This window comes from Mobula hypostoma, chromosome 21 (assembly GCF_963921235.1).
Source record: "Mobula hypostoma chromosome 21, sMobHyp1.1, whole genome shotgun sequence".
NCBI lineage: Eukaryota > Metazoa > Chordata > Chondrichthyes > Myliobatiformes > Myliobatidae > Mobula > Mobula hypostoma.
Genome location: NC_086117.1, coordinates 18893853 through 18912929, shown reverse-complemented (window position 1 = coordinate 18912929; position 19077 = coordinate 18893853). Strand labels below are relative to the sequence as shown.

Below are 19077 nucleotides of genomic sequence, written 5' to 3'. Positions count from 1 at the left end.
GCCCACTGAGGGAACTGAACCCTCGTAGGTCTTACAGCCACCCCTCACCTGCTCTGCTCTTTGTTCAGATCTTGACTCAGGCAATGCCTCATCTAATTTCCGGCCTGTTCTCTACATCTTTTGATTCACTCAACGTTCGTAGGTTTAGCAGTCCCAACTTTGAATATACGTGGTGTCTGGGTATTCACAGCCAGGGACAACCCACAGAGTGAAACGATTTCCTCTCGTCTCGCTTCTAAATGGTCAAATCCCTCTCCCAGGGCTGGGATTCATGGTTCTGCATTCTCCAGCTGGAGAAAACTGAATCTATTCCATCAAAGTCTCTCTGAGCTGGTTAAATCTTATTCTTCCAAATTCCATTGTGTAAAGACATATCTCAATCTCCCATCAAGCCAAGAATAAATGCAGAGAGCATACAGTGTGTCGTTCCAGTCTGGAGACCAAACCACACGCAGTACTCCCAGTGCAGTCTTGCCGAGGCCACGTACAAGCACCACCTTAATCTCGTACTCCTGTTGCCATCGTGAGAGCGAGCTTCTCATTTACCTAACCAAATGCTCGCTGTCGCTGCAATGTTAGCTTTCTGTCCCCCGAGAACATACACACAAAAGGCAGGAGACCATCTCTTCAGTCTGCTCCATTAAGATCAATTTGAAGGCCTTGGTAGAAATCTCTGGCCCTCATTATGAGTAAGAGGAGGTGACTGAATAATCTTGGAAAGTAATGGAAGTAGATGGCAGATGGCATATTCTCTTCAGAGCCAGGGAGATGAAAGCAGTAATTGAGAAGATAGACTATAATATTCCCTGCCTGGCAGGACACAATAACCTAGCACATTTTTATTCTTTTGTGAGTGATACCCACCTAGGCTTCTCCGCTGCTGTTATTTTGTCGTGCTCAACTCAAATGAGTGACTGGTGAGCTTGGTGAGTCAAGAAGAGGTTCTTTACTGCAAAGGCTGGAGGGTGATCAAAGCAACCACTCTTTCTGGCACAATTACAGCTTTGTAGCATTTCAAAAGGCTTTGTGGCCACGGATTTCTTATTTTGAAGGAATATTTCAGCTTTCTAAAAAGATATAGCAAGTTACCCCAGACAGTCCCTGGGACCAGGTGTGCTGATGGCAATTCTGTATTTCTGTCTGGGATAAATATTGATCAGGATACCAGTGCAAACTCTTGATTTATTTATTTTATGTGTTTAAAGATAAAGCATGGTAACCGGCTTCTCCAGCCTAAAGAATCTGTGCTGTCCCATTACACCCATGTGACCAATTAACCATAACTCTTTAGACTGTGGGAGGAAACCGGAGCACCCGGAGGAAACCTACATGGTCACAGGGAGAACGTACAAACTCCTTACAGACAGCGATGGGAATTGAATTCCGTCGCTGGCGCTGTGGTGGCATTACGCTACCGGGCTGTCCACGCTCCCCCCCCCCAAACTCTTGTGCTGGCATTCCAAATAATTCCACAAGATCTTCCTTGTCCTCTTGAAAGGGCAGTTGGAGCCTCCAAATAAAGGGGAGGAGAACATTGTCTATGCCACCTGATTTACCACGGCCGCTCTCAGTGTCCCTGCAGTGAGGCAGAACAGGCCATGGATGGCAACTGGGCCCCAGATGGTAGAACCTGCCGATTTGCCCCTAGCAACGCCCTAATGACCTGAGACTGCACAAGATATCAAAAGTTGGGTTCTATGATTTAATGACAAAATAAAAAATATTTTTAAAGTACTTACAAGCAAAATAATTAATTTAGTTAAAATATGATTTGAGGAGGTTCACTAAAATTATTCCAGGATTGAATGGCTTGTCACATGAAGAGTGTTTGATAGCTCTGGGCCTGTATTCACTAGATTTCCAAAGAATGAGGGGTGACCTCATTGAAACCTATCGAATGGTGAAAGGTCTTGATAGAGTGGATGTGGAGAGTATGTTTCCATGGTGGGAGTGTCTGAGACCAGAGGACACAGCTCAAAATGGAAGGGTGTCTTTTTAGAATGACGATAAGGAGGAATTTCTTCAGCCAGAGGGTGGTGAATCTGTGGAGTCTGTTGCCACAGACAGCTGTGGAGGCCAAGTCTTTATACATACTTAAGGCAGAAGTTGATGGATTCTTGAGGCTGGTCAGGGACATGAAGGGATGTGGGGAGATTGGGTCTGAGGAGAAAATTGGATCAGCCATGACCAAATGGCGGAGCAGACTTGATGGGCCAAATGGCCTAATTCTGCTCCAATAGCTTATGGTCTTATGATGAGCTTCAGTAAATTGAATAAAAGCATAAATACAAAGTGGAGGAGGGAGTAAACAAAATATTTAACCGGACCAAACAAAGGCGACCCAACATCACTTTTGAGGTGGCAATGCTCTCACTGTACAACACTGGGGATACTGCTCCAGACTGGTACATGATTGGACCATTATACCGCTGACTTTGAACAGAACGACGTAGGAATAGAAAGTTCCCCGAAAGTAGAGTCACAGTTCAATGAAGGAGGCATTTGGCATGCATCAGTCAGGGCATCGTGCATAGGAGCTGGGATGCTGTGAAGCAGTTGTACATGATGTCATTGAGGTAGCACCTGGAGTATAGCATACAGTTTTGGTTATCCTGTTATATGAAAGACACCATTAAGCTGGGAATTGTGCCAAGTTGATTAATGAGAATGTTGCCAGGACTCGAGGACTTGAGTTATAGGGAGAGGCTTGCAAATTAGGACTTTATAGGAGACTGAGAGGTGACATTATGGAGGTGTAAAAAAAAATGATGGAAATAGAGTGAATGGTTTATTGTTGTCACGTGTCCCAAGATACAGTGAAAAGCTTGTATTGCATACTATTTATACAGATTAAATCATTACACAGTGCATTGAACAAGGTAAAACAATAATAGTGCAGGATGACATGTAAATATTATAGAGAAAATGCAATAGCGTGCAAGATCGCAATGAAGTAGATTGTGAGGTCAAGAGTTCATCTTATCAGGGGTCAGTTCCAGAGTCTGATGACGGGGGATAGAAGCTGTCCTTGACCCTGGTGGTACGCGCTTTCAGGATTTGTATCTTCTGCCCAAAGTGAAGTGGGAAGGGAGGCTGGTTTCTGCGCTGTACTGAGCTGGGTCTACAACTTTCTGCCGTTCCACATGCAGAGCAGTTGCCAGCCCAAGCCATTGTGCCTCCAGACAGGATGTCTTCTATGGTGCTTCGATTATGGAAAAAAAAATGGTGAGAGTTGACGGGGACGTTGTAAATCTCGTTAGCCTCCTGGGGAAGTAGAGGTGTTGGCAAGCCTGTAACATCAGTGGGGTAGGACCAGGGGAGGCCATCGGTGATAGTCACACCTCGGTACATGAAACCCTCATCCCTCTCAACATCAACAGCATTGATGTAGACAGCCACATGCGTACCCACCACACCCCCATCCCCATCCTCCTTTCTGAAGTCAATGACCAGCTGTCTCTGTAACCCAAGGGAAAAGGAATCAAACACTAGACAGCAGTAGTTTTACAATGAGAGGGAGAGATCTAAAGGAGACCCAAGGGGCAACTTGGCTTGTATGTGTAATGAGCTGTCAGAGGAAGGTGCAATAACAAAAGTTGAAAGACACTTGGACAGGTCCTCGGATAGGAAAGGATTAAAAGGATCTGGGTCGAACGTGGGCAGATGAGTCGAGCTTGGACAGGAATCTTGATTGGCATGAACAAGGTGGACCAATGTGTCTCTTTTCATGTTGCGGTTTAAATGCACAAGACAGCCAGCAGCCCCGGCTTCCCGTAGATGCCTGCCACCCAACAGGAACAAGTGAAGCCACTGAGCAGCCCCCGCGTACAGGCTCAAACAAAACCCTCCCAGGGAGTCACTTCTATTTGCATTCAATCTGCATTGAATGACAGGGCAGCAGAAACCTTGAAAGAGCCGCACATGCAATATTGTCCGGATTTTCAGAAGCAGTTAGAGGATGCCCCTCACAAAATGCTGGTTGGCAAACTGAAGGTGAATGGAATTTTCTTTTTGATCTTCAGACTTCCTTGGGATAAGAAACGGTATATCACATTACGAGGAGTATAGGCAGGATGGACCACAGGAATCTTCTCTCCTCATCAGATGGGAACTAATCTAGAGGACGTAGTTTAAGAGGGGATTTGTGGGGGACACTTCACATTCATTAGGGAAAAAGACATAGGAGCAGAATTAGGCTACTTGGCCCATCCAGTCTGTGCTGCCATTCAATCATGGCTGGTTTATTTTCCTTCATAGCCCCATTCTTCTGACCTCTCCCCATAATCTTTGACACCCTTACTAATCATGAGTCTATCAGCCTCTGCTTTAAATATGCCTAATGACCGGGCCTCCACAGCAAGCAGTGGCAATGAATTCCACAGATTCACCACCCTCTGATTAAATAAATTCCTCCTCAACTCCATTCTCAAAGGATGTCCTCCTATTCTGTTGTAACCTCTGGTCCTGGACTCCCACAATATTTGAAACATCCTTTCCACATCCACTATCTAGGCCTTTCAATATTTGCAAAGTTTCAATGGGAGCCCTGAAGCACCTTCAATAACTCCAAAAGACTGAGGTTTGATAAAATACTGAAAGGCTTTTATTCACTGTACAATAGGACCTCCATGACCTCCACGGTGAGTGTCTGCCCCCGGACTGAGAGGGAGGGGCAAGGTGAAACACCTTTATACAGGACTCTGTGGGAGGAGCCACGGGGCAGTCAGCAGAGGTGCGTGTCTAGACAGTTAACCCAGTTACAACATATATATATGGTTTACCACAAGCTCCGCCCCCCCATTCTTCTAAACTCCAGCAACTACAGGCCCAAGACCATCAAAGGCTCGTTATATGTTAATGATCATTATCATAGACCTCCTCTGGACCCTCTCCTATGCCAGTGCATCCTTTCTTAGATAAGGGACCCAAAACAGCTGATAATACTCCAAATGTGATCTGACCAATGCCTTAAAATGCCTCATAATTACAGCTGCTTGCTTTTATATTCTAGTGACCTCAACAGGATTCCCAGAGGGTGGTGAGTACCTGGGGATGCACTGCTGGAGAGTGGTGGAAGCAGAGTCATTTATAGCTTTTAAGAAGGATCTAGGCGAGTACTTGAATTGCCAATGCATTGAAGGCTACTGGCCAAGGACTAGGAGATGGTTGTAATATGGACAGGTGCCTCCTGGTTGGCAAGTTTGCTGTGGGCCAAGTGGCTTGCTTCCATGTGAGTCTTGAAGTGACTGATTGTAGAACAGGGGGACCTAGGAGTACAACGACAGTGTCACTTAAAATGGTGTCGCAGGTTGATGGAGTAGCGAAGGAAGGGTTTGGCACTCTGGCCTCTGTCCGTCAGGGCAATGAGTAAAGAAGTTGGAATGTTATTTTGCAATTGTTTAAGACTTGGTGAGGCTGCAATTGTTTTCAGTTTTGGTCACCCTGTAATAGGCAATGTACCATTAGCTGGAAAGAGGGCAGCAAAGATTTACAGGACACGAGGGACTGGGTCTCAGGGAGAGTTCGGGACTTTATTCCGTGGACTGTAGAAGAGCGAGTGTTTATCTTACAGAGATGTGCAAAATAATGAGTATAGGTAGAGTGAAGGCACCCACTTTTTTCTCCCCCCAGAAGGCAAAAAGTTAAGATGGAGGGGAAAGATCTGGGAGGGGTACAAGACAATCTCAAAGGCACTGACCATACCTCGGAGCTCAGTGCAGTCCTTAGTAAAAAAAAAAGTGGAAAAATAATGAAACTGCAGCCACACTGCCTAGGTCAGGCCGCCCCTCTAAACCTAGTCACCGGTGAAGAATGGTACTTGTAAGAGAGGCGACTGTGACACCAACAGTCACTCTGAGTGAGCTGCAGAAGTCAGCGGCTGCAACTGGAGATGAAGTTCACGGCTCCACAATCTACAAGGCCTTGAAATTAAAAGGGTATTTATAGAAGAGTGGCAAGGAAGAAGCACTGGCTTAAAAATAGCTTATCCTTGCCTGTCAAGACTTTGCAAAGCGTCACACGGAAAGTACTGTAAAGATGTGGAAGAAGGTCTTGTGCTTATGAGACTAAAGAGGAACTTGTTTTGGCCTCAATACTAAGCAGTATATGTGGTGCAAACCTAATATTGAGCATCACTTGGGTAACTCCAGCCCTATAGTAAAGTATGGTGGAGGTGGCATGAATGAACCAATTGTGAATCAAATCACTTGCAGTTTTTAGTCAGCACCTCATTTGTAAAGTATTTCAGGTGATTCCAACTTCTCAAAATAGTACCACTGTTGTCCTGGGTCAAAGAGAAACATTTGTATAATTGTCATCTCTTGCCCTCACCTCGTTGAAGCTGGTGTTGGAAACTCTCGTTCTTCTGATGTGCTTTCCTCTGAGTGAGTCCTAACCTTTCAGGGTTCACTTCCCACCACAGGATTCAGCTGTCTGTTAACTCCTTACTGACTAATTCGGCTTTCGACTCTCCAGTTTGCTATTGACAACGTTGTTACAGCATCTGTTGGCTTTATGGAGAAAATGGCTCTCTCTCCTTGTGGAAGAGCATCATTGCTGTGTTTGGATCACCAAGGTAACAAAAGATGCCGACACTTACCTAGCAGAAATTTACACACATTCACAAACACACCCTGCAATACAAGTGGATCCCAGTGCACAAACCTGCAAAGTGCGTATTCCACTAAACTTGTACCGTTTCCTCAAGCGCACGTACACTTATGCCAAAGCACAAGGTACGTATGTCAGAATCAGGTTTATTATCATGGGATGTGACGTAAAATTTATTAACTTAGCAGCACCAATTCAATGCAATACGTAATCTAGCAGAGAAAATGATAATAAATAAACAAGCAGATCAATTATGTATACAGTATTGAATAGATTTTAAAAAGTGCTCAAACAGAAATACTGTATATTTTTTTTAAAAAAGTGAGCTAGTGTCCAAAACTTCAATGTCCATTTAGGAATCAGGCGGCAGAGGGGAAGAAACTGTTCCTGAATCACTGAGTGTGTGCCTTCAGGCTTCTGTACCTCCTGCCTGATGGTAACAGCGAGAAAAGGGCATGCCCTGGGTGCTGGAGGTCCTTAATAATGGACGCTGCCTTTCTGAGACATTGCTCTTTGAAGATGACCTGGGTACTTGTAGGCTAGTACCCAAGATGGAGCTGACTAGATTTACAACCCCCTGCAGCTTTTTTCAGTCCCGTGCAGTAGCCCCTCCGTACCAGACAGTGATGCAGCCTGTCAGAATGCCCTCTACGGTACATCTATAGAAGTTTTTGAGTATATTTGTTGACATGCCAAATCTCTTCCAACTCCTAATGAAGTATAGCTGCTGCCTTGCCTTCTTTATAACTACATCAATATGTTGGGACCAGGTTAGATCCTCAGAGATCTTGACACCCAGGAACTTGAAGCTGCTCACTCTCTCCACTTCTGATCCCTCTATAAGGATTGGTATGTGTTTCTTCGTCTTACCTTTCCTGAAGTCCACAATCAGCTCTTTTGTCTTACTGACGTTGAGTGCCAGGTTGTTGCTGTGGCACCACTCCACTAGTTGGCATATCTCACTCCTGTACGCCCTCTCGTCACCACCTGAGATTCTACCAACAATGGTCGTATTGTCAGAAAATTTATAGTATGTGTACCTAAGATGCCTACGTACAGCAGACATGCGCTGTTAGATTAGCAGCCCTGTGTTCAGTGCCCTATATTGGGGTTTGAAGTCACGATGTCCCTGACCTGTGTGAGCAGGTTCCTTCGTGATACAATGAATATCAAAACCATTCATTATGTACAAGTACCGTGCACAATTCTGATTTGATGGAGACAGACATGAGAAGCGCAGAGGAACATCTGGAGAAATTTCTGAAATGCCCGGTTCGCTGCCGCTGTTACTGTGCGATCGAGAATCTCCGGAGGGAAGGCCCCAAAATCCCCGGCTTTGCCTGCTGCTGGCGGCCGAGGCTGGGGTCGAAGCGCTCGGCAGAGATGTTGCTCAGTACTCGGTGTCGGAGAGCTGATCAGAGCTCGAAGTTTTCGGACGACTCAGAATCGGACTGTGGTCGGGCATGGCAGGGAGAGTTTTCTTCCTTCTCCTGTCTGCGTGAGATGTGGGACTTTAGAGAGACTTTGAACTTTTTTACTGTGACCATGGCCTGCCTGTTCTTCATCAAGTTATGGTATTGTTGCACTGTTGTAACTATATGTTATAATTATGTGGTTTTGTTACTTTTTCAGTCTTGGTCTGTCCTATGTTTCTGTGATATCACACCGGAGGAATATTGTATCATAATGCATGCATTACTAAATGACAATAAAAGAGGACTGCGTGTCCTCATAACCTAAGCTAATCTAAAATCTCCTGGAACTTGGAAACACAGTAAAATCTCTCTCTAGCAATCATGTTGTGTCCCTAAAAGACCAAGAGGAATGGAGAAGGGTAGAATGTGGGTGGAGTGGAGCAGAAGCTCGCTTTATGGTTAGAATGTAGAGAAGTCCTGGCAAAACAGGGAACGGGTCTCCTCTGGGGGGGGGGGGGAATTCTTGCCTTTCTCACAGGGTAGAAGACACAGAAACAATAGAAGGGGGAACATCCTTTCCCACGATTACAAGGAAACGGGCTGTCTGACTCAGCTGGTCTCTGGTGGTGATTGTCTTCTTGATGCTTGTGGAGAGCCTGTGTGAGCAGGCGGCTTATGCTGTGCTAGTGTGGCTCGGAAGGCAGTGTCTTTGTGTTACAAGGGACAGCTAACCAATGAAGCCTTTTGCCCAGACTCTTTGTGGGGTAGTTTGCTGTCTGTGAATCTGCCACTTACATTAAATCCTTTGTTAATCGTTGTCATCTGCACCCTCTAACCCAGAGGTTCCCAACCTTTTTATGCCACGGATCCCTACCATCAACTGAGGGGTCCACGACATATCAAAAGGTTGGGAATCCCTCGCTTAGGCTGCGTAACAGATCACAACACAACTAGAACTCAGCTCAATGCTTAATTCATATCAATGACGTACTAGTAAGAGGTCCTTGCTTATTCCTTGAATGTGATTTAGGTCAATGTTGGCCCAGGACAGTAAGCAACAACCAAAACATGGCAGATGCTGAACATCTGAGATAGAATCAGAGAATGCTGGAAGTTTTCAACAGGTCAGGCAGCATCCGTAGAGAGAGAGAAGCAGTTGACGATTCAGTTCATAACGCCATGAACCTCAAGCATTATCTCTGTTTCTTTCTCCGCACACGCTGCCTGACCTGCTGAGTTCTTCTAACATTCACTGATTTTGTTATATTAGTCCAAAGCATAGAGATTTGAGCAGACAAGATTTCTAATTCCTTCCTGTTATTGTTGCCATATGGGATTTAAATGGGGCTAGCGGTTTATAGATGAAATATGGGACTTTATTTATTCACTTATTGACATAAAGAGCGAGTAGGCCCTTCTACCCCTTTGAGCCATGCCACCCAGTAATCCCTTGATTTAATCCTAGTCTAATCGCAGGACAATTTACAATGACCAATTAATTTACCAGCTAGTACATCTTTGGACTGTGGGAGGAAACCAGAGCACCCAGAGGAAACCCATGTGGTCATGGGGGAACACACAAACTCCTTCCAGGCAGTGATGGGACTTGAACCCAGGTCGCTGGTAATGGGAAGTGTTGTGCTAACCACTAAGCTACTGTGACTTCCCTTGTCCATGTGGAGTTACCCATAGTGTTCGGAGGGCTGCTTGGAGTAGCCCTCCACAAGCTGACCAAAGAGTTACACGCAAGGAAGTGAGAATAGTTTTCTGTACTATTGATGCATTATCTGAGAAGGTGCTGGATGTAGATTCACAGGGAGTGGGAACGTGTGGAGAATTGGAAAGCTGCTTCAGGTATAGAGATGATGGGCCAACTGATCTTCTGAAGTGGAGGTGGGGGGAAGGGGGAGGATCGATGCTTCTGCTGCTACTTGTGAGATGGGAGAGGGAAGGCGGGGTTCTAATATTTCTTTCATTCAATGGGGTGTCTTGTTTTGTGGATGTCCGTGAAGAGTAAGACTTTCAGGTTGTATACTGTATACATTCTCTGATATTAAATTGAACTATTTGAAACTTGTACTATAAAGAATTGCAACATTGGAAAGAAGACCCCCATTTGGTCCTGGAGGTTCTGAAGAGAGCAATGCCAGAGGGTGTTAAAGTGAATGAAGAATTAAACTGAGTTTGATCCAAACCATTTATCAATGTCTCTGTCTTCTGTTGAACTTGCCAGGATGCTTACCTCTACTCTCTGCCCACAGAGCTTGCTGACGGGACTGATGTACTATCGGCCTGAGGACCCCGTGGAGTACCTGGAGGGATGTTTGCAGAGAGTCCGGGAGCTTGGAGGGCCAGAGAAGGTGAAGTGGGACACCTTCATCTCTCAGGAGCGTCGACCGTTACCCCCCATCAACGGCGGGCAGGGGAAGAAGCCAATATTGCGGGCAGGTGAACGAGCAAAACGATTACTCTGCGGTTGTATCTAAGAGGGTGGTGGTGTTGGGGGGCTGGTGGTGGGGGGAGCTGAGCCTGCTTTGGAAAGGCTGGTGTTGATTGTTTGTCTGGAAAGGAGAATCATAGAGCTGGGGAGGGAGCAACACATGGGTAAATCAGAGCCAAGTCCAACCTGCCTAACTGCTTTACATTCCAGTCTTTCTGCAAGTGCCTTTTAATTTCCTGGTTGGAGAAGGAGGATGTCATGAAATCAGGCTCCTCAGCCCTTTCAGTCTACATCAACTATCTCACATCCATTTGCCCCAATCCTAAACTGATTTACACTAATCCATTTACCCTAATGATTTACATGAATTTATACGGCACTAATGATTTACACTAATCCATTTACGCTCATTCTAAACTGATTCCATTTTATTTTACCCAAATTCTCATCAACTCACCTCAGAATTTACCACCTACCTTCTGACAAGGGGCGATTTGTAGTGGCCAATAAAGCTGACGTCCTACACATCTTTGGGAATGTGGGAAGAAGACCCACAGGGATGTTCAAAGTTCAAAATAAATTTTATTAACAAAGTGCATATATGTCACCATATACAACCCTGAGATTTATTTTTCCTGTGGGCATACTCAGCAAGTTTACAGAATAGTAACTATAACAGGATCAGTGAAAGATCAACTAGAGTGCAGAAGACAACCAACTGTGCAAACGTAAATATAAATAAACAGCAAAAAATAACAAGAACCTGAGATAAAGAATACTTAAAGTGAGATCGTTGGTTGTGGGATCATCTCAATAGATGGGCAAGTGAGTGTAGTTGACCCCTTTTGTTCAAGAGCCTGATGGTTGAGGGGTCGTAACTGTTCTTGAACCTGGTGGTGTGAGTCCTGAGGCTCTTGTACCTTCTACCTGATGGATGCAGCTGTCCTATGACAGTGTTTTGTGTAGATATACTCAGTGGTTGGGAGGGGTTTACCAGTGATGTACTGGGCCGAATCCTCTACCTTTTGTGGTGGTTCGTCCATCGTCCTCAATGAAGATCTCGACACCATTAGTCACTTTGAGACTGGATGCGGTGTGTCTGAAGATGACTGGTCAGGCCAATTCGGGCACGGAATGTCCTGGCCCATGTTGGGCTGACATGTGTAGGAGCTGCAGTTGTTGCGCTGCTGGCTCTGGACTTGCGCGGCTCGCGCTTATGTTGTGTTTCAGCAATGCGCCTTGCTTTGTAAGCCTGACAGCCCTTGTGGATGAGGCCACGCCAGTAGGGCGGTTTTGTGCCAGCATTTCCCAGGAGGTCGTGCCTATGTCAAATGACTTCAGGGAGGCCTTTAGTGTGTCTTTGTAATGTTTCTTCTGTCCTCCATGTGAGTGTCTTCCAGCAGAGAGTTCCCCAAAAAGGAGCTGCTTGGGTATGCGCTCGTCCGGCATGCGGATGACATGACCTGCCCACCGGGTCTGTGCTCTCATCAGCAGTGTGTGGACTGATGGCAGACTTGCTCTAGAGAGAATTTCAGTGTCTGGTACTTTATCTTGCCATCTGATGCCTAATATTCTGCGAAGACAAGTCATGTGGAAATGGTTGAGCTGTCTTGCATGCCTTCGATACACAGTCCACGTTTCACAGGCACACAGCACTACCTTTTGTAGCACTTTCCGTTCAAAGGCATTGGTGCTTCCATACCAGGCAGTGATACAGCCAGTCAATACACTCTCCACTCCACTTCTATAGGCGTTTGTCAAAGTTTTAGATGTCAAGCCGACTCCCGAGGAAGTAGAGGTGCTGCCCTGCTCCAGCAGCAGAAGATACAAGGAGACGGAACAAAATCCTCACGGGCAGCACCAAAGGTCAGCCCTGCTCCAGAGCCACTGGAGACAGGAGACAGCAGCTCTGCTGTTGGGTGGGGAAGGAAGAACAGTGATGCTGACTTCTCAAACATGACAACACATCTGCTGCCAACTTGGGGCTTGACCTCGCACTACCAGGTTCAAGAACTGTTACTACCCCTCAACCAAAAGGCTCTTGAACGAAAGGGGACTTGATTCCATTGCGCCAGGCTCTCCTGAGTGAAGCCGCTGGAGATGCCGTATTTTTCTTGGGGTTGAGCCTTGCCATTTTAAAAGCTCACATTACTGTGGATAAGAAGGACGCAGTGTCTGGCAGGAAATGGGCAGTAGGCATTAGTGGGTATTTTTGCTGGTGGCAAAAGGGTAACAAGCTGAATGCCACAGAATCAGCATTGGTGTCTCAGCTTCTTTCACTGGTGGCTTCAATTTTGGATGAACATACAGAATGTGTAATTGTCAATGTCACAAAGAAAGGTAGGAAAATACTCTCAGTGCCCACTTTATTAGATATAGGAGATACCTAATAAAGTAGCCACTGAGTATGTTTCTGTAAGTTCATGGTCTTCTGCGGCTGTAGCCCATCCACTTCAAGGTTCAACATGTTCTGCATTCAGAGGTTCTCTCCTGCACACCACTGTTGTAACGTGTGGTTATTTGAGTTACTGTCACCTTCCTGTCATCTTGAACCAGTCTGGCCATTTTCCTCTAGCCACTCTTATTAACAAGGTGTTTTTGCCCACTCAACTGCTGCTCACTGGATGTTTTTTTCTGTTTCTCACACCGTTCTCTGTAAACTCTAGAGACTGTTGTGTTGAAAATCCCAGGAGATCAGAAGTTTCTGAGACGCTTAAACCACCCCATCTGGCACCAGCAATTATTCTACGATCAAAGTCATTTAGATCACATTTCTTTCCCATTCTGATGTCTGGTCTGAACAACAACTGAACCTCTTGACCACGTCTGCATTGAGTTGCTGCCACATGATTGGCTGACTAGATATTTACATTAACGAGCAGGTGTACAGGTCTATCTAATAAAGTGGTCACAGAGTGTATGTATGTTGTAAGGAGTTTACAAAGGGGTAAAGGAAGATTCCCTTTATCAAGGATTGGACTCCTGTCTCTCCACTCGCCTTCTCATCTTCACTGCCATCTCGCCTCTCCGCTCTGTCCTGCTGCAGGGTGTGGAGGGTCAGGAATGTTAAGTTCCTCAGTATTATCATTTCTGCCCTGGGCTTAGCACGTAAGTGTAATTACTAACAAAGCACGGCAGTGCCTCTACTTTCTTAGGTGTATGTGAAAAATCGGTTTGATATCTAATCCTTTGACAGATGTCTGTAGGTGTGCGGTGGAGAGTATATTGACTGTTTGTATCACCACCTGTTTTGGAAACGCCAATGTCTTTGAATGTGAAATGCTACTAAAAGTAGTGAATACTGCCGAGTACATCACGGGTAAAGCCCTCCCTACCATTAAGCACGTCTACACAGAGCACTGTTACAGGAAATCAGCATCCATCATCAGGGACCCCCACCACCCAGGCCATGATCTCTTTCTCACTGCTGCCATCAAGAAGGTACAGGAGCCTCAGTGCCCACACCACCAGGTACAAGAACAGTTATTACTCCTCAACCGTCAAGCTCTTGAACCAGTGGGAATAACTTCACTAAACTTCACTTGTCCCATCACTAAACTGATCCCACAATCAATGACTCACTTTCAGGGACTCTTTATCTCATGATCTTGATATTTATTGCTTATTTATTTTTTTTTCCTTTTTGTATTGCACAGTTTTTTTTCCCACATTGGTTGTTGTCCATCCTGTTGTGTGTGGTCTTTCATTGTTCCTATTGTGTTTCTTGTATTTATGCCTGCAAGAAAACAAATCTCAGGATTGTTTATGGTGATATATATGTACTTTGATACCAAATTTACTTTGAACTTTCAAATTCCAAAAAGAAGTTTAAGAGTTCATTTATTATCAAAGTATGTATCCGTATATAACTCTGAGATTCATCTTCTCCAGATAGCCATGAAACAAAGAAAGAACGTGAAAGTTGTTCAGAGAGAAACAGGAAACCCACCCCCCGCACGGAAAAGAATGGCATCCGATCTTCAACCCCCAAACACCTTCCTCACACAAAATGCAACAGGAGCATAGACCCCCCCCCCCACAACCTGCTGCACAAAACGGAACAGGAACATCGACCCCCAAACAGCCCTCCCCTGCACAAAAAAACGAACAGAACATAACAAGAACATCAACTCGCAAACCCCCTCCCCTTGCACAACAATGTAGAGAAGGGACAGGCAAAAAATACAGAATATAAAAACCATAAGTCTGGTAAAAGTCCACAGTCCATAACCGCAATAGTCCAATCCATAAATGCAGAACCATCAAAATATCCTCCGACATAATAACTGTTCTTGAACCTGGTGGTGTGAGTCCTGAGGCTCCTGCACTTTCTTCTTGATGGCAACAACAAGAAGAAATAATTTCCTGGGTGGTTGGGGGGGTCTCTGATGCTGGAATCTGTTTTCCTGCCTCAACGCTCCATGTAGATTGCTCAATGGTGGGGAGGGCTTTACCCCTGATGGACTGGGCCATATCCACTACTTTCTATAGGATTTTCCCTTCAAAGATATTGGTGTTTCCATTCCAGGCTGTCATGCAGCCAGCTAATGTATTCATACTCTCTTTCTCTCTCTCTCTCTCTCCCTCTCTCCCCATCACTCTCCCTTTCTGTCTCTGTCATTCTCTCACTCTGTCGTCTGTCTGTCTGTCTCTGTCATTCTCTCACTCTGTCTCGCTCTCTGTCTCGCTCTCTGTCTGTCTGTCTGTCTCTCTCTCCCTGTGTCTCTCAATCTCATGATAGGATAGTGGTTAGCATAACACTATTACAGTGCCAGAGGCCCAGGTTCAATTCCCGCTTTGTACATTCTCCCTGTGACCATGTGGGTTTTCTGGCTACCTCCCACATTCTAAAGACGTACATGGGTGTAATTGGGTTGCGTGGGCTAATTCAACCAGAAGGATCTGTTACCCTACCGTATCTCTAAAAACAAAAATATATAATCTTGCACCAATAAACTTATGTTAATTTTGTTGTTATTTTGCACATGCAAGTTACTTATAATTTACATTAACTTGTATTTGTCCTTGTCTTGTACTGTGTAGCTGCTGCAAATAGCTAATTTTCACAGCATTTCTACCCTGGGTATGCCCACCTATGAAAACAATAAAAACTTGTACAAATGCACGATCTACTATTCTGTGCATTGTTGCAATTTTCCAAATGGTGAAGGGTGAAATGTGTGCCGAATTTCCTTTGGTTTCAAAGTGGGATTGGGGGAGCAGTATTCAGTGTTTGTGGTGTGGAAAATGCAACTAGAGTGAGATTGCTGGCAACCTATCGAAGTCTGGGGAGAGTAATGCCTTTTTTAACAGGAAATAAAGGAACATTTTTAATATATGACAAGTGCTTTTTAGCAGTACTGCAGTCTAATTCAAGCCTGGGTCTCTGAGGGTTTATTTAAAGATTATAAAGGCTTTAAACAAAAGCTGATGTATGGAAGGTGTGTGTGATGTGTGACATCGATTTAGTCATTTAACAATTTGCTTCAATGACTGACATGCAGGAAAATAAGTCAGTCCCTCTTTCACGGAGAAGGTGGCAGTTCTCGTGTGTTAATTTTTTTACTGTAATTCCTGTCATCTCTCTATCTTTCCTTATTACCCCCTTGGCTCCCCAGACACACACACACACAGAAAGCAATAAACATGGAGCCTGGTGAACGCATCCGGCAATTGGAATGTATTGCAGCGAGACCCCACAATTGCAAAGAGACACAAAGTGGAAGCGGAATTTCGAGCCGCCACATTCAGCTCTGGTCCCAGATCACGGGAAGGGATGTGACAACAGTCGGGAGTGGGAGTGCACATTGTACTTGCTGGAGTTGAGAAGAGTGTGGGGCGGGGGGGGAATCTCATTGGAACTTACCAAATATTGACAGGCTTAGATAGAGGGGATATGGAGAGGATGTTTCCTGTAGTGGGAGGGTCTAGGACCAGAGGGCCCAGCCTCAGCTTAGAGGGGCGTCCATTTAGAGCAGAAATGAGGAGGAATTTCCTTAGCCAGAGGCTGGTGAATCTGTGGTATTGTCTGCCACAGACAGTTGTGGAGGTCAAGTCCTTGGGTACATTTAAAGTGGAGATTGATAGGTTCTTGATTAGTCAGAGCGGCAAAGGTTAATAGGGTTGAGAGGGATAATAAATCAGCCATGATGGAATGGCGGAGCAGACTCGATGGGCCGAATGGCCTAATTCTGTTCCTATGCCTTATGGATTATAGACATTGTTGAAGCAGGGACACCACATGAGGCAGAGGCCCAACCGCCTGCTGCAGCGAGCCACACAGCAATAGGGAATTTTGAACTTTGATCTGAAAGGTCACAGTTCCTTTCCAAGAGCTCCCCTCACTGAAGCTGCAGAAATCCCCCAGCTGATTTTCTGTTTCAATGAGAGGAGGTTCACCAAGTGGACAATTATCTGACAAGTAGATTATAATGTGTGAACGTGTGATATTGGCCATTTTGCCTGAAAGAAAATAAAGGAAGCTCTTTGTTTTAAACGGTGAGAGACCGGGAGCTCTGAGAACATAAGAGGATCATGCAGAGAGATCTGGGTGTACTGTTGCCTGGTCTGCAAAAAGGCTAGCGTGCAAGTTAAAGAAATAATTGGGAAACCCAACAGAGTATTGTGTTATGAATTGACCACAAGAGTAGGAAGCTTGTTCTTCAGTTGTGTAGGATATTGGTGAGACCACATCCGGAGTACTCTGCACAGTAATGATCTCTTTACTTAAAAAAGGATGTAAGTGTGTTGGAAATTGTTCAGAGAACAAAGGAAGCACACAGTCTTTTGCACACGGGCCGGTTTTGCTCTTTGTTAGGTGCAGTCCTTCATGATGATTCTTGGATTTACTGAGTGTGTGTGTGTGTGTGTATTTAGAACTTAGAACTTAGAACTTTGAAACAGAAAATAGAACAAGTCAGTGCTGGGACAGGCCCTTCAGTGCACAATGTTGTACCAAACCAGCTAAAAATTAATCTAAAAATCCTCCAGAAAACTACTCGCTACATGATGTCCATATCCCTCCATCTTCTTCATATTCATGTGCCTATTTAAATGTCTCTTAAAAGCCTCTAATGTATTTGCCTCTACCACTAAAACAGGCAGGCATCCACTATTGTCTGACTAACAAAACTTACCCCTTGCAACCTCTTTGAACCTCTCCCCTGTCACCTTCCATGCACATCGTGGGATGGTTGGTTTGCCTCAAGAGAAAAGATTGGAGGGATTTGTCTTCCTATTCGAGTTCCAGCTGAATTGTCATTCAACCATATACAGTACGTGTGCACAGCGAAACGAAAGAGCATCCCTCCGAGGCCAAGCTGCAAAATACAAGGCCGACAGTCACACACAGTACGTATGGTTATGATGGCATGTACATTCACAATATAATATTTGTACAAGTCCCCAAGTGACATGGCCTGAAGATTGATGGCGCATGCGATTTTGTCTTGGAGCCACATTTCCGCAGGAACAAACATGCAGCAGTTCCTCAAGTCGTGTTGGGCCAGCTGCAGAAGTGGGCAATCCGCTGGTCTCTCCAATGAAATTTAAAACATTATAAAGGAACTCTACTGAAACATTTAAAATCCTGAAGGGTCTCAGATGTTACATATCCTCAGGGTTGCTTTCCCTGCAAACTGATCCTGCACCTCCCACTGATCTTTCGTTGTCAGTTCCTCCCCACATGGCATCTGCTGTTGGTCCTTTCCTTAACTATAGCCATGCAATGATGAATCGGCTGTGAAACTGGTCATAGGAAACAGGAAGCTGTCCATAAAAGGTGAGCTGGAACTAAACTGTGACTTGGATTAAATTGGCTTTGATCTAAGGACAGTACCTGTTACCGGAAATGGTTTGTTTCTGGCCACATTTCTCTGATTTGGCCACTGGTGAGCTGCCGGAACTCAAGGGGGGGGGTTGGTGTCTAACCTCAAGTGATTCCTTATAAAAGCTGAAGATTTAAACGTCCTGCTCGTCCTGTGATCTTTAGTCAGGACCTGATGGGTGCCCTGCATCTGCACTAGGGTAAGGAAGAAATATGCCCTCTGCTTCTGACGTTTGACTCCTGTCTGTGGACAAGAGAATTGCTCAACTCCTTGTGCACTGCAGGTTTGCGAAGAGGGTGTGGAAAAAGAGGCAAGGGCCTGTGCCGTGGTTCATTTGGAAAGCTGTGTGAGAGAGGACTCTTTGATCTATGGGCTGTTCTCAGAGACGGGCATCAAATGCTGCTGGGAGATCATCGACTCAGTGGAAGATGCCCTTTGGTCTCCTCAAAACTTACTGGTTTGCTGGCACATTGAAATGTCCAGAGAGGAATGCTACCGACTGGCATTTTCCAGGTTGCAGGAGTACATCTAAATCTGGAATGTTCTGTGAGAGCGTCTTTACCAGTCATGGTTCAAGGAGGCAGCTCACCACCATGTTCATGCAAACAATTAGTTCATTCCTTGTGTGCTGTGTCACACCATGTGGGCGATCACGGTCTTGTCTATGGCGGTGATTGTTCTTGGCAAACTTTTCGAATGAAGTGGTTTGCCATTGCATTCTTCTGGGCAGTGACTTTACTAGACGGGTGGTCCCAGCCATTGTCAATGCTCTTCAGCGATTGCCTGG

General features: G+C 45.2%; 1 protein-coding gene across 1 annotated transcript in view; it reads left to right on the top strand.

Moving 5' to 3' along the window:
* The window catches only part of LOC134359836 (adenylate kinase isoenzyme 1-like), a 170068-nt gene that overhangs the window by 11897 nt on the left and 139094 nt on the right, over positions 1-19077 (top strand). Inside the window, exon 2 of the mRNA XM_063073559.1 lies at positions 10286-10472. Coding sequence (XP_062929629.1) covers positions 10286-10472 — 187 coding nt within the window. The remainder of the gene's footprint in view (positions 1-10285; positions 10473-19077) is intronic.